This window comes from Chiloscyllium plagiosum, chromosome 2, assembly GCF_004010195.1.
Source record: "Chiloscyllium plagiosum isolate BGI_BamShark_2017 chromosome 2, ASM401019v2, whole genome shotgun sequence".
In the NCBI taxonomy this organism is placed as follows: domain Eukaryota; kingdom Metazoa; phylum Chordata; class Chondrichthyes; order Orectolobiformes; family Hemiscylliidae; genus Chiloscyllium; species Chiloscyllium plagiosum.
Genome location: NC_057711.1, coordinates 40451480 through 40477277, shown reverse-complemented (window position 1 = coordinate 40477277; position 25798 = coordinate 40451480). Strand labels below are relative to the sequence as shown.

General features: G+C 41.2%; 1 protein-coding gene across 8 annotated transcripts in view; it reads right to left on the bottom strand.

Annotated features, from left to right (window-relative positions):
* The window catches only part of LOC122559094 (single-stranded DNA-binding protein 2), a 378880-nt gene that overhangs the window by 272971 nt on the left and 80111 nt on the right, over window positions 1-25798 (bottom strand). For all 8 annotated transcript variants that reach the window (XM_043708394.1, XM_043708441.1, XM_043708403.1 and 5 more), the window contains exons 2-3: window positions 14411-14483; window positions 10892-10953 (exon numbers count right to left, since the gene is read on the bottom strand). In XM_043708394.1, coding sequence (XP_043564329.1) covers window positions 10892-10953; window positions 14411-14483 — 135 coding nt within the window. The remainder of the gene's footprint in view (window positions 1-10891; window positions 10954-14410; window positions 14484-25798) is intronic.

Below are 25798 nucleotides of genomic sequence, written 5' to 3'. Positions count from 1 at the left end.
CTGCAGGTTATGTTACAGCTGTATAAAACTTTAGTTAGGCCATATTTGGAATATTGCACACAGTTTCAGTTGTCACATTACCATAAGGATGTGGTTGCTTTGGAGAGGGTGCAGAGGTTTAGCTGGATGTTACCTGGTCTGGAGAGTTTTACTTATGAGGAGAGATTGGATAAACTCAGATTATTTTCACTGGAAAGACAGAGGCTGCGGGATGACCTGATAGAGGTCTACAAAATATGAGGCGCATAGACATGATGGATCATCAGAGGCTTTTTCCCCAGGATGGAAAGGTCAAGTACAAGAGGGCACAGGTTCAAGGTGAAGTGTGGGGAGTCAGGGGAGAAGTGCAGGGAAAAATTTCAGAGGGTGATGGGTGCCTAGAATGCACAGTCAGTGGAGGTGGTGGAAGCAGGCACGTTAAGCAATGTTTAAAGCCTATCTTGATAGGCAAATTAACAGGAGGCAAACAGGGGATAGAACCCACATACAGGCAATAAATAGCGGGTCCAAATAAGGTTTAGGAATTGATGCAGGTTTGGTGGGCTGTAGGACCTCATCTTGTGCTGTGATTTATTGTACTATTTCTCAGTAGGTTTTTGTAATTTTCCTGTACTTTCTAGCGGTTTTCAAAAGGTATTTCTTGCAAATATTTAGATTTTTTTCAGACCTTACTTTTTTCTGCTAATTTTGTCTTAAAACACTTGAAACAGAGGCTCTTATGGTTGAGCTGATAGAAGATGAAAGAAAGTATGTCAAGATAAAATAATTCTACATAATTCACAAAAGCCAACCAATGAGTTAGGACAATTACCCTAGCTTTCCAAAGGTGAACAGAAAACTTGTAATATAAAACAATACCACAAGCAACTGACAAGGTCAACGCTACTCAGTGCTGTGCCTAATCTTCATTCTTGGGCAAATATAATGGTTTTCATGCAGATCAAAAAGGGAACCGTGTGTTTCTCAGCAAGACTAGCACTTCCATCTCTTTTTCACTGAAATATATGTTACAGCAGCCCAACTGCATCATACTGATGTTCTTCTACAATAGGTGGATGGTGGATGGTGGATTGGGGGATACATTGATGGCTGCCCTTGGCAAATTTTGAGTTGCAGTTTGGCAGCATACCCATCCACAAAGAAAGAGTAAACATTTGACCCAAAGGATAAAACTATACAGTTGTGCAATTTATTTGACACTGCAGCTAGCCCTGCTGTTCGTGTCCTCCCAGGAGCCATATTGCACACAATCAGTAGGAGCATAGTGACACACTGAAAGAATGAACTTCATGGAAACTAAAGATAAGGCATTCACCTGCATTACGCTTGCTGCTCATCCAATCATAGGCAGTTAGGCTCACTGCCAAGCCTACCAGAAGCAAATGGAAGAACAGAACTCGTGATTGGACAAGCATGTGTGCAGTAATTTTCAAATTCTCCTCCTGACATGTTATTGTGTGTGCCTTGGACAGGGCCTTGAAGGACTCATGTGCACCTTGGCAGGTCATATTCTAGTCCCCAGGCATGTTGTATGGGGCAACTTTCTTTATCTGGCCCAGTCTCTAACATTTTCTAATTGTATTTAATCATTTCATTTACTTATTTACTCACCACAGTCCTTCATAATTTCTAACTGTGCCGAACGGATTATTTTCATTCTCTTGTAAACACACATTTCTAAGCTATTAAGAAAGTTAGTCTCCTTCCCTTCTCTAGGAATGGAGGATGAGGAGTAAGAATACACCATTCGATATTTTGAGTTTGCCAAAATTTAGTAAGGAGAAAGTGAGGACTGCAGATGCTGGAGATCAGAGCTGAAAATGTGTTGCTGGAAAAGCACAGCAGGTCAGGCAGCATCCAAGGAGCAGGAGATTCGACGTTTCGGGCATGAGCCCATCTTCAGGAATGAGGAAAGTGTGTCCAGGTGGCTAAGATAAAAGGTAGGGAGGAGGGACTTGGGAGAGGGGCATTGGAAATGTGATAGGTGAAAGGAGGTCAAGGTGAGGGTGATAGGCTGGAGAGGGGGTGGGGACGGAGAGGTCAGGAAGAAGATTGCAGGTGAGGAAGGCGGTGCTGAGTTCGAGGGATTTGACTGAGACAAGGTGGTGGTGGGGGGGTGGAATGAGGAAACTGGAGAAATCTGAGTCCACAAGGGATGAACTCAGAAACCCTCGAACCACAAGGGATGAACTCAGATTTCTCCAGTTTCCTCATTTCCCCTGCCCCCACCTTATCTCAGTCAAATCCCTCAAACTCAGCACCGCCTTCCTAACCTGCAATCTTTTTCCTGACCTCTCCACCCCCACCCCCACTCCGGCCTATCACCCTCACCTTAACCTCCTTCCACCTATCACATTTCCAACGCCCCTCCCCCAAGTCCCTCCTCCCTACCTTTTATGTTAGCCTGCTGGACACACTTTCCTCATTCCTGAAGAAGGGCTCATGTCCGAAACGTCGATTCTCCTGTTCCTTGGATGCTGCCTGACCTGCTGTGCTTTTCCAGCAACACATTTTCAGCCAAAATTTAGTAAGATCATGGTTAATCTGGTTGTGATCTCAACTCCACATTCCTAATTGCACCATAATCAATATCTCACTTGTCTATCAAAGATCTTTCTAATTACATATTAAATTTAATGACCCAACCTCCACTGCTTTTTGAGGAAAAGAATTCCACCCTTAGAGATCTTTAAAGAAAACAAAATCCTCATCTCCATCTGAACAAGACAACCTTTTATCCTTAAAAATGTCCATCTGAATTTTTGTCTTTCCTCCAAAAAAACTGCCTGGAAGCTAAACTATCAAGTCCCTCAGGATCTTCTATGTTTCAATAAGACAACCTCTCATTATTCCGAGCTCTGTTCAAACTTTCTACGTAAGTTGAGCATTTCATCCCAAGAATGAGTTGAGTGAACCTTTTCTAAGAAAATTACAATCACCAGGGAGGTGACACTGAGCAAAATCTTGGACCAGGCTGATAAGTCCACCGATCCTGAAGGACATCATTCTAGGGTCTCAGTAGCTACAGAGACAATTGATGCATTAGATTTAATTACAGGCCATTTATCTTAACATCTGTCGAAGAAAAGATGTCAGAAGTGCATATCCAAGTCAAGTTAGCAGGGCATTTTAATAAGTTCAAAGTAACAACACAGGGTCAACATGATGGTGTGCAAGGGAAATCACATTTAAATAATTTATTAGTGATCTTGAGGGAATGATATGTGCTGGGGGTAAACAAAAAGCAGTAGATGCACAACAGTTAGATTACCAAAAGAAATTTGACAAGTTTGGGTATATCAAACTTTGTTGCAGAAAATAGAAATGCATGGTGTAGGGCATGGATAGAAGATTGCTAGCTAACAGAACAAACTCAGAATGACAGGGAATTTTCTGGTTGGCAAAAACAATAAATGGAGGCCAAAAATAAAAGAAAGAGTATAAAAGAAAGAGTATTAAAACACACGATACAGGTTGACAGCAGAGTTGTGGGGGCTGGGCCCAGGACCCGTCTACTCCCTGAGCTTTTTCTTTTGTCTTCTTTTTGCTTTTGCTCTTTTTCTTTCTTTTGTGCATGCTTTCCTTTTGGATTTCCTGCTGGGACAAGCCAGACATAGCTCCATCCTAGCCCAGGGTCTCCTGACGATTGAAGAACAAATCCCAGGCTGACTCCCCCAGCCTGGACTCTCAGGCTAGGTCAAGGCTCCAGGTCCGCAGCTAGGCCTGAGTGCTTGAAGGAGAAGTAGGTTGGTCTCTCTGTGTAGCAGTCTTGTCCAAGCATACAGATCTCATCCTGGCATGGATGTCGTCGTCGTCGTAGTCTTCAGCGTCCAGATGTTCCAGCAGCCCGGCAGGTGATCTCATCCAGGTGTGATAGTCTTTTTCAGCAGTGGCTCCCGGCCTACTATCCAGCGGCCCAGCAGAGAGCGGCCTAGCATAGCAGTCTCATCCCAGCTGCATCTTCCAGGAACTCTATTGTTCTTAAATCAGCCATCCTTCCAGATCCTCCATGATCCCCTTCTCAGTTGTGGTGACTGCATCGACTTCTCCCAGAAACTTTTCACTGGTGCCTTCTTTCCCTATAGTATAAATAGGTGCTGCAAACTATGCTTAGTCGACAGGCTGTCAGGCAATTAAGATCCACTCAAATTAAAGCAAAATATTGAGTTTAGTGGAAATATGAAAAAAAACACAGAATTTTGGAGAAATTCAGCACGTCTGGCAGCATTTGTGGAATGAACACAGTTAAATGTTTTAGGTCTGGTATGACCCTTCTTCAGAAGGACCTGGAATTAAGATCCATCTCCTTGCATTTGTTCAAATAAAATTCTTCCTAATTTCAATCCCACAGACTCGAAGTGTTTCTATACCACAAGTGTGCCAAAGAACTCAAGAAACTACAGAGTGAATTATGAACACTGCCCAGTCCATCATGAAAACTAGCCTTCCCTCTACTGATTCTATCTGTACTTCCCACTGCCTAGAGAAAGCAACAAACATAACTAAAGAATCCTCACACCCCAGTTATGTTATGTTCTCTTCCGCTCACTTGCATCCTCTTCCGTCTGGCAGAAGATACAAAATTTTGAAAACACATACCAACAGATTTAAGAACAGCTTCTTCCCCACTATTATCAGACGTATGAGCAGACCTCTCACATAATAGAGTTGTTCTTGCACTGCACCTTCTCTGTAGCTGTAACACAAATTCTGCATTCTGTTCTATTAAGGTATGATTTGTCTGGTTAGCACGCAAAACAATACTTTTCACTGTATCTCAATGCATGTGACAATAAAAAATCAAATCAAATCAAGTCAAAGGTGGTACAATCATCAGGATCCCCAAAGCTCAATAACTGGTATCGGATCAGAAGCTGACTTCAAGAGAGGGGCAAGTACATCTCTTTACTATCCATTAGACGATGTTAAGATTCAGGAGAGGAAACCAGATGGCCAAATTGGGCAACTGAACTAAGAAATGGGTGACGTCACCAAAGATAGCATCCATACAGATCACAGTTCCTCAAGGGAGTTACATTGTTCACAGGGTAAACCAAGTGATTAAAGAACAGCTGTGGGTTAAAATGGAAGGGTCTGTTTCCCACTGGAATTGAAGAACAGCCGCAGGTTGAAATAGGAGTGTCCATTTCCTGCCAGAAACAGGAACGATCATCAGGTAAAATGGGGGAGGGTCACTTCAAATGGACAATCTAACAATGGTTAAACTGGAATTTTCAGTCATGATGTACAGGAATTTGCGTCAGGACCCAAAGGGTTACTTAGTAAATTTCTAGTGGGAAAATATATGCCTTTGAAAAAAATTATTAGTGACTGCTAGGATCATTTGTGGACCCTTGATAGCCATAGCAAATGGGAGAAGATGATGAGTTAGTATTATCTTATTATCTGCTAGTCAAAAACATCCAAGATGAGCAAACCAACCCAGAAAAGGCAAACCCTCTTAACGAAACGAGAAGTCTTTTGAATTTGGCTCATCCAACTTCACTGAAAAGTGGATAGAACCTCCACAATGTGACTGTTCCTTCAGGGTGATTCAGATTTGGGTAATGTACTGAGGTCTTAGGGGACAAGTCCTCTTAAAATAGGAAGTGGGACTTCAATGTATGTATGTTTATTTCCATCCCGTAACAATTGTAAAGTGGGTCCTGTGCGCAGTTCAAGGCAGGGATTGACCCGCAAAAACAGCTGTCCATGTATATTTCACCCTCGGAGAAAAGCAAATAATCTTACAAAACCTGTGCATCCACTGGCCTAATTGTCACAATACAGGGTTTTGGAGACAATTGAAGCAATCAAACAGTTTAAACCAATGAATAGCAAAATCAGTTACATCTACACAAAACAAAAATCAGAAAATTAGTCCAACAGCTTTCAAGTAAATCATTTTAATAGGGAGGCAACAGAAGTTAAAAATAACAACAGTGGAAAAAATGGAGAGGAGTGTGAGACGTGAGACAGAAGCAAATAGTCCAGAGGCAGAGCAATGTAGGTCTCAGGAGCAGAAGTGAGGTTAGAAAGAGCTCTGCATGCAAAGAAATCTCAAAAATAAACAGACCAGTGGCAGTCACGTATACGCCTCAGGGCCACCAGTAGCGAGGTTAAAAACAAAAGAGTGTATGTGGACAGGTCCCAGAAGCAAACAGACCAGCGGTGGAACTCTCAGAAACAATGACAGCGAGGGTACAGGGTACTGAGTTGGATGTTCAACTATGATCATATTGAATGGTGCTGCTAATTCAAAGGCTGCATACCCTACTCCTGCTCATACTTTCTACATTTATATATATTTCAATTTCCTCTAACTCTGAACGGAGTTCCACAATTTCACAATTCTTCTGCCGTGTGATCATGTAATGCCTTTTAATGTTCTCAGTTATTCTGTTCTGCACTTCACAAATGTACAACCTAATATTACTTACCTCTCATGTACCTCAGCAACTTAAAGGAGAGCTACTTGGTGAACTGGGCAGTAGAAATGTAGTGGCAGACTTTTCAGGAGGTATTTAATCAAATCTCAGCAAATATTTATAAATGGTGAGAAATACAAGCACTTTGAGAAGCTGCATCATCCACAGTTACATAAAGTCGTTAAGGACAGTATCAACACAAGAGCAGGAAGGTCACGTTGGAACTCCACAAAATGTTGTTTAGGGCACAAGTAGAGTACCGTGTGCAGTACATTATGGTCACCACATTATAGAAAGGATGTGATTGCACTGGAGTGAGTGCAGAACAGATTTACGAGGATGCTGACTGGGCTAGAGGGACTGAGCTTTGAGGGAAGATTGGAATGGCTGGGAGCAACAACTTTGATGGGGGACTGGGTAGAGGTGTATAAGATCATAAGAGGCAAATACAGTTTGGTTAAGTAAGTACTATTTCTTTAAGTAGAGAGGCCAATAACCAAATTTAAGTTAAAATGGTAGAAATCTAAGAGGGGAGTTGAGGAGAATTTATTTTTTCACCCAGAGTGTGGCAGGAGGCTGGAACTCACTGCCTGAAAGGATCGTTGAGTCAGAAACTTTTGGCTATTCGCTTGCGTTGTCATAGCTTCCGAAGTAATGAGGCAAGAACTTGAAAATGGTGTTAGTATAGTCAGATTTTTGTTGAACTGCGTGGACTCAATCAGCCAAATGACTCCTTCTGGGCTGTAAACATCTATAAGTCTATTACATGTCAGTAAATTGGACTGCTATAAGCAAACCTACCCAAGACATTAAAGATGGGATGGCAAACACTAAAATATATAAGACACAATGGGTTGATTTGCACTAAGTGTCTTCTTGGAAGTTCCAAAGAAGATTCATATTACACTCAAAATGTTAACACTCTTTCTTCCTCCACAGATGCTGCCAGACATGCTGTGTTTTCTCCAGTGCTTTGTTTTTGTTTTATTTCAGATCTCCAACACCAGCAATGCTTCTCTTTAAAATGTGCCCTGTACTACATTCAACATGTCAGGGATAATGAAATATATATCACACACTCTTGGAAGTGAGGGCTGGCCAGTTTGGAGAATGACCCTAAGCATTACACCATATTTAGTCAGTCAGAGTATTAAGAGGGAAACTCTCTCACTTGAAGCTCAGTTAGGAAAAGTATGCCAAATATCTCCATATCACTAAGTACATCCTCATCATAATCTGCAATCTGTTGCAGCAAACTGCAGCCTCAGAGGGGGCAAGGACCATATTGCTAGTGTCTCTGAATATCCCCAATCTCATTAATGTTTGTGTCATTTGCAGTTTCCAGACAGAAGCAGTGGTAGCACTTCAATCATCTTCCCAATCTGCCTGAACTGTTACAGAAAGGGAGGCTGAAGGCATTCTATATTCCAAGGCACCTAAATTTATTTCATTCTCTATTGGCAGAGGAAAGCAAGTGAAGTAAGCTTTACAAAGATTGCAGGATTTCCCATGGTACACGTGCCACTGGAAAAACGCAAATACTATGGGTATTATGTATATATCATAGTAAAGATTGTTGACAAGTGAGACATGAGGTGTATTGAACATTGTGTGGAGTGAATGATGTAGCTGGTGGGATGTGATTGAAGATGGATCCACTAACCTTGACTACTCATATGTAGCAACTGACTACTTGTTGGATTACTACATCCAGTTCCTCGGCTAAACCCGACACTGATCACCATAGTTCCCACTACCTTTGTGGGATAATTTGCTCTCTTTCCTGCACAGCGTCAGAGAACTTGGAGACCAGTTTATGTTATGTTTTGCCACAATTCAGTGCCTTTCTTGTCCATAATATCTTTTGCAAGCAGTTGTAGCAACTGTCTACTCCAACCAGAAGGTACTTCTGCTCTAAGGAGGTGCAAGCTAACTTCAATTAGTTAGGGGCTTAAGTGATGCCAGTATCTCCCACAGTGGCTCAGCATTACTGCCTCAGTGCCAGGAAGCTGGGTTCAACTGTGTGGAGTTTGCACATTCTCCACATGTATGCCTGGGCTTCCTCCCGGTGCTCTGATTTTGTCTCACAGTCCAGGTTAGCAAATTGGCCATGCTAAATTGCCCATAGTGTCCAGTGATTTGTAGGCTAGGTGAATCAGCTAGGGTAAATGCAGGGTTACAGGGATGGGGGTGGGATGCTGTTCAGAATGTCAGTGTGGACTCGACAGGCCAAATGGCCTGCTTCCACATGGTAGGGATGCTATTTTTCATAAATGTCAGCCCACTGCTGTGTCGTGCAGCCATTTCAGAACACAGCGAGCACTGGTGGTTACCTTGCAAATCAACAGGCAACATAGAGTTACTGGTTTTATAATGCATTATGATACCAGAAGCCTGTGTTTCAGGTCCAGTCCAATTTTATGTCCTTGGTCCAAAAACAGAGGGCTGGAGAAACGCAGCAGGTCTGGCAGCATCTGTAGAGAAAAAGAGTTCATGCTTCAAGTCCAGTAATTCCTTGTCATCCGATGCAGGGTCACTGGGCTCGAAAGGCTAACTCTTTTTTCCTCTACTGATGCTACCAAATCTGCATTTCTTTAGCGCATTCGGTTTTTGTTTCAAATTCCCAGCATCTGCAGTTCTTTCTATTTATTTTTTGACCTTGGAATTTATTCAAGAAGTTAATTCAATATGTGAAGTAATTAATCCTTACTACCACCCCCATTCTATTTTGAAGTTTTCTTTCATATTTGCCAATGAATACACATAAACATCAGCTTTATGTGTTAGGAAAACAAAATAGTATAGAGGCAGGCAGGGTTGGAAAAGAATCTACCTATGTTGCCTTGTAAAATATACTTCACACTGTGTGCACACACAATCAGTTTCAACCAGACAGACAATCAAATTTAGTGACTTCCAGCCATGATTGATTAAATCCAATCTCTCCTTGAGTTGGATAAATCAGAATCCTAAATTATTCTGGTGAAAGGGGAGGCGGAAATAAACCTAATCATTTATATGGTTTAGTTAGGAAGTAAGTAGCCAATTCCTGCAGCTGAATGAATACATTTTCCTGGTTTAAAATTTTCACAAAAAAAAAACTTCTCCCTTGTATACTTTTAAAGTTGTTAACTATTATTACAACCAAGTGATGTTATTTTCACCAATAATTTTGGCTGAATATGATAATGAGAGTCAAATGCTCTTCAAATAATGGTGCAGGCATTTCTATTAAAACTTACATTTTCAGCTTGTTGTTGGACTGAAGAGAGACATGACAGTGATGGAGAACATAATATTTTACATTTCTGTCATCCACTGTGTGCAGTAGACACTCTAAAGCCAGGTATTAGATAGAACACATCTTTCAATTTCAACATACATTAGTTTAGAGACCATATAATTTCTATAGCTACAATTTACCATTTCCTTCCTTGTGCTGCAATTATGACCAATGCAAGCCACATCAAAACAGCAATTGCTCACGTTTACTTCATTTAGAATCGGTGATGCCAACACACAATGAGATGTCTTTCATTCCATCAATTTGGCTAGATCCTGACCCAGATCCAAAAGATGAAAGGATCAGATTTTAATCATCTCGTGATTTTATCATTTAAGTTTCGTATCCTATTGTCTGTCTTCATCAATACAGTAATAGTTATTGAAGCTAAAATTGGATTAGGACTTTTAAAATAAACATGCAATAAAACCTTCAATTAAAAAAAACACAAAAACATGCATGAATCAATTGAATTATGCATTTGAACATCAAAAATAAAAGTCCAAAAGTTCCAACTGAAGAAGTTCTATATTCAGGCTGCTGTTATTAAGACCATAAGCCATAGGAGCTGAATTAAGCCTTTTGACCCATCAAGTCTGCTCTGCCATTTGATCATAGCTGGTATGTTACTCAATCTCATTCTCCATACACGGTACATATATGCCTGATATGCACCATTATCAAAATTGGTTATGTTGCCAACATATCTGAGCAACTCAGTTGGTAATGCAAACAAAAGTTATATCAAAAGTCAGAATATCAAAATCGAATCCGACAACTGTATCATCTATTTAAATCATGAAAATTGGTTGACATTTTTACCATAAAGGCAAAAGACACCGGATGTTGAAAATCTGAAAAAAAAGTAAGTACTGGAAATACTCAGCAAGTCTGGAAGTGTTTATGGAGTGAGTAACAAAGTTAACATTTCAAATGAAATAAGAGTCGTCTTCATTAGAATGAATGTTAACTCTGTTTGTCTCCCCACTGATACTGCCAGCCTTGTTCTGTATGTCCAACGCTTTGTTTTAATTTTGGGCATTTTTAACAGTGCCGTATATATTCAGTGTACAAAACTGATGTTAAAAAATCTAAATATATTAAAATACACCTGGAAATTTCATTTCAAAATACTAGAGGGAACAAATTAAATATATTTATTATTTTAAAATTAACTTACCACCACCACGAATGCAAGAATCCTGGTGGTTCCCCTAAAGTAATGTTTTTCTCCCATCGTATCTAAAAAAACAAATTTAAATCATACCATTACACCAACAGGTGCACTATAATTTGGAACAAAAACTCATATTTTTAAAACAAAGATGTAACATAATGAAACATCCCAATGCACTTCACAGGAGCATTACAAAATAGTCATTGAGCTACATTAGGAGATATTAAGTCGGATAATCAAAAGGTTACTCAAAAGAATAGGTTTAAGGAGTGCCTTGAGGATGAATGATTGAGAGATGCTGGTGTTGGACTTGGGTGTACAAAGTTAAAAATCACACAACACCAGGTTATAGTCCAACAGGTTTAATTGGAAGCACACTAGCTTTTGGAGCGCCGCTCCTTCATCAGGTGGTTGTGGCTACACCTGATGAAGAAGTGGCACTCCGAAAGCTACTGTGCTTCCGATTAAACCTGTTGGACTATAACCTGGTGTTGTGAGATTTTTAACCTTGAGGATGAAAGCAAGGTAGCGAAGCAGAGATGTATGGGGATAATATTCCAGAGCTTCAGCCTTGGGAACTGAAGGTAGGGCCAAATGGTTAAGACTGGGAATGCCAAAATTAGAGAAATTTATATAAAGGTTCAGAAGAACAATTAACAATAATGTCGAAAATACACGAAACCATCCTATACTCTAAAAATGTGATCTTCTACCACATCAAAATGTTAGAGGTGCATCCAGATTTGTCAGAAATTCATAGTCTTTCTTCCATATAATATGGGGATGCCGGTGTTGACTGGGGTGGACAAAGTTTAAAAAAAAAAATCACACAACACCAGGTTATAGTCCAACAGGTTTATTTGGACGTACTAGCTTTCAGAGCACTGCTCCTTAGTCAGGTAACTAGTGGGACAGGATCACAAGACACAGTATTAATAGCAAAAGATCAGTGTCATGCAATTAAAACGATATATTGAACAAATCTAGATTGCTGTTAAGTTTGTCATCTTTTAGAATGGATTGCAGGTTTCGATTCATTAATATGTAAATCTCAGAACTACTTTTAAGTCACATTCTCGAGGTAATTTAAGGTTTTATAAAAAAAAGTGACACCTCAGCTCAGACAGAGTATTGAAGGTATGAGGTTAGAGTCTGTCTGTATCCTAATCTGGAGTCAGACTGGTCCTGTTTCCGAAGTAGGAATTTATAAAATGTTATATGGATTGATTGCCTGCAGGTTGTGTGTTTTTTGAGCAAAAATAGAATGTATCTGCAAATACAAGTCTGCAAGTGCAAATTCACTCTCATAGACTTTTGTGTGTGTACACATGTGAAAGAGAGTGAGTGTGTGCGTGTGTGTTTGCGTCTGTGCATGCTTGTTGAGTGTGTGAGAGTGTGATGGAGTACAAGCCTGTGAGGGGTGTGAGTGTGTGTGTAATGGGGTCACCTGAACCCAAGGTCCCGGTTGAGGCTATTCACATGGGTACCAAAATTGGCTATCAACCTCTACTCGGCCACTCTGCATTGCTGCATATCTCAAAGTCTGCCTTGGAGGATGGTCACCTGAAGATCAGAGGGCAAATGATCCCCTGAATGTACTGAGATGCCTCACTCTACCGCAGACCCACAGATAACCTCACTATGCTGCACTTTTCTAGCTTTCACCCTAAACATATTAAAACAGCCATCTCCTATGGACGAGCCCTGTGCATACACAGGATCTGTTCAGATGAGGAGGAACGCGATGGACACCTGAAGGTGCTGAAGGAAGCCCTCCTAAGAACAGGGTACAATGCTCAACTGATCGATTGCCAGTTCTGACATGCCACAGCGAGATACTGTAATGACCTCCTCAGACGACAGACACTGGATTCAACCAACTGGGTACTCTTTATTGTCCAGTACTTCCGGGAGTGGAGAAACTGCGCCATGTTCTTTGCAGGCTGAAACATGTTATCGATGAGTATGAGCACCTCGCCAAGACCTTCTCCACACATTCACTTCTTGCCTTTAAACAATTGCCAAATCTTAAACAGACCATTGCTCGCAGCAAACTGCCCAGCCTTCAGGACAATATCAACCACAATACAACCCTATAATGGCAACCACTGTAAGAGATGTGTCAATGTTGACATGGACACCACCATTTTGTGTTAAGACACCACCCACCATGTGCACGGCATGTACACATGTGACTTGGATAACGTTGTCTATCTCATACGCTGCAGGCGAAGATTCCCTGAGGTATGGTACATTGGCAAGACCAAGCAGACACTACGACAATGGATGAATGGACACTACGCAACAATCACCAGACAGGGATGTTACCTTGCAGTCAGGAAACACTTCAGCTGTCAGGGACATTCGACCTCGAATCTTCAGGTGACCACCCTCCAAGACAGACTTCAGGATATGCAACAATGCAGAGTGGCCGAGCAGAGGCTGATAGCCAAGTCTGGTACCCAGGAGGGTGCCCTTAACCGGGACCTTGGGTTTATGGCACACTACAGGTGACCCCACTACACTGTACACTTACTCACATTCTCCTCCTCTCTCTCTCTCACAAGTACACCCCCCACACTCTCACCCATGCACACACACTGTCAGTCTTATACTCCATCACACACACACTCACGCTAATCACATGCACACATTCTCTCTCTCTCTCTCTCACTCACTCAAACACACACGTACGTCTGTGGGACAATATGTATTTACAGATACATTCTATTTTTGTTCAAAAAGCACACAACCTGTAGGCAGTCAATCCATATAACATTTTATAAATTCCTACTTTGGAAATAGAACCAGTCTGACTCTAGATTAGATTAGATACAGTGTGGAAACAGGCCCTTTGGCCCAACAAGTCCACACCGACCCACCGAAGCGCAACCCACCCAGACCCCATTCTCCTACATTTACCCCTTCAGCTAACGCTACGGGCAATTTAGCATGGCCAATTCACCTGACCTGCACATCTTTGGACTGTGGGAGGAAACCGGAGCACCCGGAGGAAACCCACACAGACACGGGGAGAATGTGCAAACTCCACACAGTCAATCGCCTGAGGCGGGAACTGAACCCAGGTCTCTAGCACTGTGAGGCAGCAGTGCTAACCACTGTGCTACCATGACGCAGGATACAGATGGACTCTAACCTCATACCTTTAATATATTGCCTGAGCTGAGATGTCACCTTTTTTGCCAGCTTGAAAGTCTAGCACATTGTGAGGCTTCTGCATTGATTTGGAGAGAAATTAAACAAAACTTAGTTCCATCAATGCAAATAAAATATCAGAAGAAGTCCTTCAAATTTTTATCTAAGCTGACAAGGTTTCAAAATCATTCCAACTTATTTTAACTTCTATGAATAACAGGCATAGCATATATGTATTCAAAAAAAGATGTTCCATATAAGGTATATTCTAATAATTTATTATACAAGATAGAATCTACAAGTTCACAAGGGCTAAAAATTCTTAAACACAACTAAAAGTAAAACGAGGCTTGAAAGAATGCTCACCTCTGATAAAAATGTTTGTGCTGATTTTTGTGCTCCTACATGGAGTAGATATTCATATACATACAGTGCTAACCTGCAATATAAACAAATTATTACATTGCATTATCAATTTTCAATAAATAAAGTTTTCAACTTAAAATTATCTGCATAACCATGCTCTCGTCACCTCAGTCACAATCTTTTAATAATGTTCCCATATGAGAAAACAAAGACATCTTACTTTTTTTAAAAAAAAAAGTTTAACAGTAGCCAAATAAATATTGATTGTGCACTAATGCAAAAGGGTAATAAAATTGTGATGTCTTGAATTCTGAGTTAATAGACACATTTTATCAAAACTCCAGTGTTCATTTTCAATTTTGTTGCAGTTTATATCCATGTATAACAAGCGAATTCAAAAACCATTTTTTTATAATTGGTCAAAATTGAGTCAGAAGCTGTAAGGGAAAATAATCAACACTTGAAACCATTGCCCAGAAAGCATTCCATGAATGGAGGAGCAAGTATCCCCCATCTGAAATGTTGACTCTTACACAATGTAGCAGAATAAATTCAGAATGTTATAATAATAGTGGTGTTGTATTAGATTTTATTTGACGTTTACCATTATTGAAACAGAAACTTACTGAAATGCAGGGAAAATGTGGCATTATGTTTGTGTGATAAACACCTGCCAATTTCATTTGGTGAAAGTGCCTTTCATGATTTCTGGCATTTTCAGTAACATGGCTTGAATCACGTGGATTAAATTTACTTGAAAATTCAACAGGTTTATGTGCAACAACTATGCATCCTTTCAGCATTGCTTCTGTAGGACTGTACAGAACTAAATATTTTGGCTCTTAGTTTATCAGTATATCAAGCTCTTAAAGCAACACAGTTTTTAAAGCAATTGCATTAGTCAGTACCCTATAAAATGAAATTTTCAATCACAAGCATATTTTCCATTTTAGAAAAAGCATCATGTCGATACCGTGAATACAATGCATGTAATGCTACTGTTCTGTGGGAAGAGGGCACAAGAATGCCACTGTTAGGTCACTAAACTATGGTATATGTGCAATAGAAGACCTTCTCTATGTCTAGCAGAACAATAAAGATAATTCCACGGTTTGACCTCTGCTCAGATGCAGATCTTTCAAAATATATTCTACAATGTCGACTTCATTGTAGATTTCTACAACAAGCAAACAAATTCCAAAAACAAGCTATTTCACCAAGAACCAGGCATTATAGATGATGTTTGCGAAAACCAAACTGCAAACAAATAAACACAGATAACACTTCCCTCATCTTTCTGGCTCTTCCTTTACCAACAACCCTTGCTACACTTCAACGATGACAACAAGTAGTCAATATATTCACAAACATTCAAGTTTATTGCCATTTGTTCCAATTCATGCAATACTAACTTTTTCAACATCTAATTACTTTCAATTATTCCAGGTGGTTTGCCTCCATAATTCTGTCTGGTAGTCTATTCCAAATGATCTGTATTTTAAAAAGTAGTTCCTGACATTTCTGAATCTACTTTTACAAATTTGATTCTGTGTTCCCTAGTTCTTTTAAATTTAATGTGCTATTAATTTCTATCAATTAATTTAACATTATACTCAATTCTAACATTTTCTATACTATGAATAATTTTGTATATTTCAGAGTTTAGTTCTCACTTGACCTTTTCTCCCCCCATGTTGAAAGACCCAATTCCTCCAGTGCTTAAATGTCTGACGTTTTGATATATCACTTCTGGAATCAGTTTTTAAAGTGGGGCCAGCTAGAGCAATTACAGTGTAATTACAATTTCCTGACTAAAACCAAGCTATGTTCAATTTTTGCTTGCTGCAACTGCATTGATTGAACACATTTAGCACTGAATCTGCTAATGTCCCTAGATCTGTACCAGCTTGATCAAAGGTTTTGTTCACACTTCATGTTGCAAACGTGTCATCTATTTTTCCTTCCTATACTTATATTTGCACTCCTCTATATTAAAGTTCACAATTTTGCCAGTTTTATTTCTTGCACTAACTAATTTACAATCTCTTTACTGGTTCTGTCGTTTCCACTGTCCCTCTTCATTTGACGTATTTCACAAATTTGATTACGAGTTTCTAAATGTAGGTATTTTAAGTCTTTGTCTTTTTCCTACTTTTCATCCAGAAAATTATCCATTTCTATTTTTACTTTTTCTGTGGAACTTATCAAATGTCTTTTAAAAGTCAGAGTACACCACCTCACACACTTCCCACAGTGCACTTGGGTGTTCATTTAGCTGAAGAAAATCAAGAAAGTTCATCAGCTAGGATCTTTTCCTTTCAAATCATTACTGACCACTTCAGTGATAAAAAGAAAAGCAGAGGTCTAGGATAACAGCAAGGGACAGAGATTAATCAAAAAGCTCTACTAAACAGGCACAGGAGACTATTGGTACCATTATGACTATGTTGTATGGATTTATTATTTTTCTTCTATCCAAAAATGCTATCACACACTTCAGAATGCTTTCACCACCACAAAATCAGCTGTTTTGATGTTTGGTTGTATCATTCCACAAACGATATTGCAAGTTTTATTTCTGATAACCAAATTCATTAATTTATGCAGAATGGGAGACTAAAGATCTACTGTCATCAAATATATTGAATATTTCACATGACCCTTTTGGCAATCTAATGGTCCACAACAATATCAGTTGACATCCTCCCACACTCAACATCAGTGTCTCACACACTTACTTGCTAGTGTCTCTTAACCCTCTGGTTAACCATCTAAACAAATAGCCTAACTTGTTTTAAGGCCTTTTAATTCCCTTCACAACTTATATCTTACTATATTTAAGCAATTTATTTTATTTGAGAAATCTCTGGTGAAAAGGCATGTTTCAAATGAATGCCCTTTTGACTGGAAGAAATAGTCATTCACAGAATCTTCATTTCATTTTCAGTTTCCAGATCCTTTTTCACTTAAGATTTTAATCTCTTCTTTGACTGGCCCACTGCAATTGTGGTTTGTAAAGTTATTTTTGTATTGTCATTGTCTAGTCTTAGCACAAGGCCTTTTTTTCCCCCAAGTCACTCTGATGAACCACTGAGGGTCATAGCTCTTCAAACTGAGTGAATTCCATTTGGGAAGGAATTTATTCTTCATGCTTTTAAAAGTATCTCACATATTTTGTAAAGTCAAAAATCACATGACATTGGATTATAATCCAACAAGTTTATTTGAAACCACAAGCTTTTGGAGCTTCGCTCCTTCTAGCTACCTGAAGGAGGAGCGAGGCTCCGAAAGCTTGTGGTTTCAAATCAACCTGTTGGATTATAATCCAATGTCATGTGATTTTTGACTTTGTCCACCCCAGTCCAACACCAGCACGTCCACAACATATTATATAATTAAGTGCTTCGTTCAGTCATGCTCCATAATGAAGATTAGTATTTTTCTTAAACGCCTTTATTAAACTTCAGTACATACAATACAAACTACAGTAGTCAGCTCTCTGTACAACACTATTTTAGGCAGGTCATTCATTTGGGCAACATGACTAACCCAACACAATTAGTTTTATAGGAACAGGCCTCAATGCTGGTGATGCCAGCTATTTCCAGAACTTCAAATGTATATGATGTGGTGCTGCCAGTAGACCTTGAGGATGTTGCATCAGCAGTGCTAGAGGAAGCATTATTGAAGGTGCACATGTCAGCACACGGCTCCCATGACTCAGCACCAATACAAAATTGGTGAGGATTATGGTTTTGTACAGTTTGCCGTTGAGTTGTGGTTCCTCCACACTCAATGTAGATTTTATCGAATGAGCTGTTTGCTTTAGAAAGCTTATCGTACTCTTCCTTGCTTATAGTGGCACTCCTCATATACATAAATGGTTGACATGCTTCCCTTGATAATAATGCTTGATGGTGTTCTTGGGATGTAGGTTGATTCTTTAAAATGATTCCTTAGTCTGAAGAGTTGTGCAGCTTTAGAAAATGAGCTGTTGGACCTTATAGATCTGACTGATTGGGGGCCAGGAGATCATAGTCATCGGTGAGGAAATGTTCATGGTTGAGATTTTCATATGTCTGCCTGAAGGTGCCCTAAATTGAAATGACTTCCATCAGTTCAAATGCACACAGTCTCCCTCCTTAAAGTTGTCTGTTGCGTGCAGCTACATCATACTGAATAGGATGGTGAATAAAGACAGGATTACCATACATCCCCATTTCATGCCATTACAGATTTGGAAGGGATTCAAAAGGTCACTGTTGTGCTCATCTTGTCCAGACTAATTTTCATGAAACTGCTTCTATCATGTTCAGGAACCTTAGTGGGCATCCAAGTTTTTCCAAGGAGTTTTCAAAGTCAATCTCGGCTTAACATCAAATGGCAACAACAAGCCTGTTTGGAGTTAATATGGCAAAAGTCTTCCCAGAAATACAGATAGTGATCTCACTAAAGGTGGAGCAATTAAAATTTTCTCCTTTGTTTGTGTATAAGCTTATGATGGAGGAAGTGAGGACTGCAGATGCTGGAGACCAGAGTTGAAAAATGTGACGCTGGAAAAACACAGCAGGCCAGGCAGCATCCGTGGAGCAGGAGAATCGACATTTCGGGCATAAGCCCTTGCTCATTCCTGAAGAAGGGCTTGTGCCCGAAATGTCGATTCTCCTGCTCCTTGGATGCTGCCTGGCCTGCTGTGTTTTTCCAGCATCATATTTTTCAATATAAGGTTATGATAACAATATCAGAAAGGTCCTGTAGAATTTGGCTTGGTTCCCAACAGTTCATGAAAACCTCAAGGAGATTTTTGTATGAAAGGTGGGCCACCATGTTTCCACGATATATCAATTCCACAGATTTTGTTGCTGTTCTCTGGTTGACAGCAGTCACAGTTTCCCCCTCAACTGGGCACTCATCTATTTCTTTTTTTGACAGGCTGTTGTTGGAACACTTGATGGCAGTATCATGTACAGTGTAGGTAGCACGAAAGGGTGTTTCAAAGAGTATACTGACCAGCAATCCAGGACTGCCTCCTTAACATCTAGTGTCTTGCTATCAGCACTTCTCAGAGGGTTTTTGGTTTGATATGCTGATCCATAGACAATTTTTAGTGCTTCTTAGAAGCTTATGAACTCAGAATCAACAAGAGGAATCCACTCATTTTGGATTGTTCTCAGTTTGTATTGAAGGATGTTGCATAGGCAATGGTTGTCTGCATGCTGTCTTTTTCTCTTGTCTGGCTGGTTGATTCCCATGAGCATGATGAGCAGAGCTTGGATTTCTTTGTCATTTTCATTAAACCAGCCCCTCTTCTTGGTGAATCCAATTACCTCGTTAGAAATATCCAATATTCCAACTTCAATGTGTTCTCCAAATCCTTCTGGAGTGGAATTGGAAAACAGATGAGGGCACTCCAGTCTGGTCTGTAATTACTTGATTCAAATCTCTGCAAGATGAGGGCTGCACAGACTATCTTTAGGAGGATGTTTCCTGGGTCGGGAAATCTAAAACCAGGAGTCAGAGTTTTAAGATTTGGATAGGCCATTTAGCATCCGAGATGAGGAAAGATTTCTTTACCCAAAAGTAGTGAATCTATAGGATTCTCTACTACAGCAGGCTGTGAAAACCATGACACTAAGTATATTCAAGAAAGAGATAAATACAGATTTCAAAGGCATCAAGGGTATGGGGAGAAAGTGGGAATATGGCATTGAGATAGACAATCAGCTATGGTCATACCAAATGGCAGAGCAGGCTTGAACAGCCAAATAGCCTACTCCTGCTCCTAGTTTCTATGAAATATGCAAGTTGCAGACTCAATATTTCTTTGAAAGATTGCTTCTAGGTCTGCTCTTAGACTAAGGCTTGAAATGGAAGTTCAGCTTTGAGCAAACAAGCTGCTGGTCTATTTCAAAGTCAACACTGGTCATGATTCTGGTGTTCAAGGCATCCTTTAACGTCACACTGGTTAGCTGAGCCAGCTAAGTCTGATAAACCTAAGAGAAAACAGGTTAAAAGCAATAGGCACAACTGATAAAGCTATTGAGATGGCATTGAAAATAGTACACTATACTGGTCAAGGCATAGGATGGGGAGGAGGAGCATTGTCAGATGGTACATGCAATCCTCCAGAATGCCATAGTAACAGTCCCAGTCATTGAGCTGGAAAGGGAAGTGGAAGACAGGTTGTTAGAAGAAATACAAAGGCACACTCAAACACAATCTCAGACGTTATATCAAAATTAATAATGTCTAAGAACGTCACAGATGATGATTACAATTCGGAACAAATAGCTGCACTAGCTAGTATAAAAACTGGCTTCTCAAGAAGAAACAAATGCCAGAAGCCTGAACAGAAGCAGTTTGTTGACCCCAGCTGCATCACTTAGATTTATAAATGCACAAGTAAACACGCATCTCTCTTACAGGCCTTGATGTGTGAGCTGATAAAATTTAAGGGCTGTTTATTTTCCAACATGGGTTGTCATCCTGGAGTAAAAGGACTACCACCAAAGTTAAGTGATATCTGTGGAGAGGAAAACAGTTAACATTTTAGGTCTGTGACCTTTCATCAGAACTCCCACAAAGCTGTTAAAGCCAGCTTCTGATCTGCTGTAGCTCTAATGAAAATCACTGACCTGAAAAGTTGACGTTATTTTTCTCTCCATGGATGCTGCTTGACCTGATGAGTGTTTTCAGAATTTTCTGTTTTTATTTTGGATTTCCAACATCCACAGTATTTGCTACTGTAACATCCAAATGAAGATCAAAATATTATCAGTTTTTGTTTACAATGAAAATTTTGATTTGAATTTAGATTTTAATATTGTCACTTGTACCTAGGTGCAGTGAAAAACAGAATGTCACCACGATTCGGTGCCATCTTGATTTCAGAATAAACTACTGACTAAATTGTATAAATGGTAAAATACTGAATAAATTATTAAATTGATATTACTAAAACTGAAGCAGCTTCAAAAGTTCATCTTTCCCTCTCTGTACATTTCACCCTTTCTATTCTTCCAGTCACCGCGGTCTGACGTTGTCCTTGGAGTCCTGGTAGGTGTTCCTTTTCTGCCATAACCGGCACTGTCACTCCTACATCCACCACCTCCAAGTTGGAGACGGTCACGCTGCATGGGTCCTACAGCTCCTCCATTGCTGGACATTGACGGATGGGTCCTGGCTCATCCTCCAATGCCATCGTCCGAGATAGAGTGGGCATGGGGATACACAGGGCCCTGATTCCTGCATCAGGAGGATGCCCAGGCACCAAAAATAAAGTTACTGAGCTGGAAAGATTTTAATGAACCCTTGTAGATGCAGCAGAACCTGCTACAAGAACCATGAGCAGCCAGGCCTGTACTCAGGGGCCTGTGTGTTTAAGCAAAAGTATAAAGCAAAGTTATTAAAGTACATTAAACCTATTACTGGTTCAAATAAAAAGGTTAAGATAGGAAAGTTGATCACAATCATATTTGGCATTTATAAAGCATCAGTTATCTATGAGGACATTAAGGACAATTTATTAGCTGTACTAAAAGATTTCAGTACTTTAATGCAGAATAGTCAGTCATTTTTATATACTAGATTAGGCAATCATTAAAATCCAACTCCATTTCTATTAGGGCTGCACATGACTGAGCAGCACAAAGTGGCCAACAGCTGCCCATGGCTAAAGCAGTAGAACATTGCTGACACTAGTTAGAGACCTCGGGAAAATATTTGTTTAATGTAGTCTTCACAAGTAGAACAATAGTAGCTCTGTAGATTCAAGGTTCCTAGACTGAGATACAGTGTGCAGCTGCAGTTGTTAATGCATAAGACATAGATAAGACATTTAATTAGTGAACCTCGTTTGAATTATTTAATCAATCTGTTACAATATAATAGTAGGATTTAGTTAAAATTCTTCACATAATCATAGATGCAGATTCCAAAGTAGTTATACATCCACTTACATACAAAAAAAACACTAAAAGCAATGGAGGAAAAGATTCAAACCAACCAGTGTCAAGCAGTAAAAGCAGCTCCAAATCATTACAGGTAGATAAGAGAGTCTGGTAACATCATGAAAGCATGGAGAACCGGGGGGTGGACCACAATCCTATCCATCTCTTAGTTGTTTTGTGATATGATTAGTTTAATTGGAAATACATTGAAACTGCTCAGTGCAACTGTACTTCCTTTGGGTTAAGGACTATTAACAGTTAAACTGTGTCAAGTAAATTGCTGAGACAAGCTGAAACTATACAAGTTGCTGCACCAGAGATCCAATTACGAAGGAATAACTCAGCGCTGCTGACCAATAGCAAACAAAGTGGGCCATGTGCACTTTAAGTTTAAACTGACTAAGTTAAGACATTCTGAAGCTTTGGATGAAGTGCTTATGCCCAAAACATTGACTCTCATGCTCCTCGGATGCTGCCTGACCTGCTATGCTTTTCCGACGCCACACTTCGACTCTAATTCTCCAGCATCTGCAGTCCTCACTTTCTCTCTGAAGCTTTTGTATGCCTTATACTCTGGAGAAATGAAGCTGTACCGAAAATAAAGCTGCAATAAAGAACACCTGAAATTATCCCGTGTGGTGTAAAATTCCAAGCAGTGGAATGTGGTGAAACGGTTAAAAATTATGTCCCAATACATGTGTGAATCTAACCGGAATGGAGGTGTTGCTTAGTCCCGTGTGAATCTTCTTATCTGTATGTAACCAGAATGGAATGTGTTTTTTAGCCTTGCTCTGCTGTTCACATGAATGTTTATATCTGGAAAAGAGTATATCAGCTGGAAAAGTCTCCAGTTCGGTGAGTCTGCTCCGGGGTTACGTTTAACCGCCGAGCGTGGGTTGTTGGCAACCGCTCTACGAGAACTGACGGCTCCCAGTTTTGGTAACATGTAGAGTGAGTATAAGCCAGACCCGTTGTGGCGACGCTGCGGGGAATAAAATGCCCATTATTCTAGCAGACTCGCCTCTTGGTCGTTTGTTCTGTGTCAGACTACTCTCCTACGAACCTGACCTTGAGAATTTTTTAAAACATCCCGCGACTCAGACTCTCATTGGAAAATGAGATCTAACAACTTCTTTACAAGGTAAGCTGGACAGCAACATTTTAAATAAAGACGTCAATTTAAAACATTGCGTGATAATATCTATACAGATGCACATCTATGGAGACACTATACTGTGATATCACAAAATCAATGTAAATCCTACAATGCACACAAGAAAAATAAAGTCACACACTTTTTTGCAATAATTTTGCACCATTTTAAAACATAAGCAGGTCTTAAACAAATATTATTAGTCCTAGGTATTGTAGATCCTATCATCACCAAAAGCAAATCCTCAATTCCTGTGCACCCAACTTAACCACAAATTGATTTAAGGATATAATTATATTGACACTTTTTCAATGATGTTGTGCAAATTTGTGGTTCCTTCTCATGATTGACCACAGGAGTCTCAAAGGAGAAAGTGAAGTCTGCAGATGCTGGAGATCAGAGCTGAAAATGTGTTGCTGGAAAAGCGCAGCAGGTCAGGCAGCATCCAAGTAACAGGAGAATCGACGTTTCGAGCATAAGCCCTTCTTCAGGAATGAGGAAAGTGTGTCCAGCAGGGGTAGGGAGAAGGGACTTGGGGGAGGGGCGTTCGAAATGCAATAGGTGGAAGGAGGTCAAGGTGAGGGTGATAGGCGAGAGTGGGGTGGGGGCAAGGAGGTCAGGAAGAAGATTGCAGGTTAGGAAGGCGGTGCTGAGTTCAAGGGATTTGACTGAGACAAGGTGGGGGGAGGGGATATGAGGAAACTGGAGAAATCTGAGTTCATCCCTTGTGGTTGGAGGGTTCCTAGGCGGAAGATGAGGCGCTCTTCCTCCAACCGTCGTGTTGCTATGGTCTGGCGATGGAGGAGTCCAAGGATCTGCATGTCCTTGGTGGAGTGGGAGGGGGAGTTGAAGTGTTGAGCCACGGGGTGGTTGGGTTGGTTGGTCCGGGTCGGGGCTCAAGGGCGGAGGAGCGGGAAGTGGAGGAGATGAGGTGGAGGGCATCGTCGACCATGTCTGGGGGAAAATTGCGGTCTTTGAAGGAGGCCATCTGGGTTGTATGGTATTGGAACTGGTCCTCCTGGGAGCAGATGCAGCGGAGACGAAGGAATTGGGAATATGGGATGGTGTTTTTACAGGGGGCAGGGTGGGAGGAGGTGCAGTCTAGGTAGCTTTGGGAGTCGGTCGGTTTATATTAAATGTCCATGTTGATTCGGTCGCCTGAGATAGAAAAAGTCTAGGAAGGGGAGGGAGGAGTCTGAGACGGTCCAGGTGAATTTGAGGTCAGGGTGGAAGGTGTTGGTAAAGTGGATGAACTGTTCAACCTCGACATGGGAGCCAATATAGTCATCGATGTAGCGGAGGAAAAGGTGCGGAATGGTGCCAGTGTAGCTGCGGAAGATGGAGTGTTCCACATATCCTATGAAGAGGCAGGCATAGCTGGGGCCCATGCGGGTGCCCATGGCTACTTGAGAGGCCCCCACGCCGTTCTCCGTCACCATGCTCAACTCCACCCCTACGTCGATCTCTGTCACCATGCCTAACCCTGCCCCATGCCGATCTCCGTCACCACGCCCAACTCCGCCCCCACACCGATCTCCATCCCCGCCCCCACGCCCAACCCCGCCCCCACTCCCAGCTCCAGCACCACACCAGGTCCTAGCTCCCAGCCCTGCCGTGTTTTCACCATCCCTCCAGAACTACCCCTCTCTGAGGATGAAAGATCAGTCCTCAGCAGAGGCCTCACCTTCATTCCCCACGCTCTCGAATTAACGAGTTCAACATGCAGCATGACATCGAACAATTCTTCCACCGCCTTCACCTCCGCACCTACTTCTTCAACCAAGACTCCCGCCCACCCTCTGACGACCCCTTCTCCCGCCTCCAACACACCCCATCCACCTGGACACCCCGTGCTGGCCTCTTACCCGCCCTCGATCGCTTCATAGCCAACTGCCGCCGCGACATTAACCGCCTCAACCTCTCCACCCCTCTCACCCACTCCAACCTCTCACTCTCGGAACGCGCAGCCCTCCACTCACTCCGTTGCAACCCCAACCTCACTATCAAACCAGCAGACAAGGGAGGCGCGGTAGTAGTTTGGCGCACCGACCTCTACACCGCTGAGGCCAAACGCCAGCTCGCAGATACCTCCTCCTACTGCCCCCTTGACCATGACCCCACCCCCCACCACCAAACCATCATCTCCCAGACCGTCCATAACCTCATCACCTCGGGGGATCTCCCATCCACCGCCTCCAACCTCATAGTCCCACAACCCCGAACCGCCCGTTTCTACCTCCTGCCCAAAATCCACAAACCTGACTGCCCCGGACGACCCATCGTCTC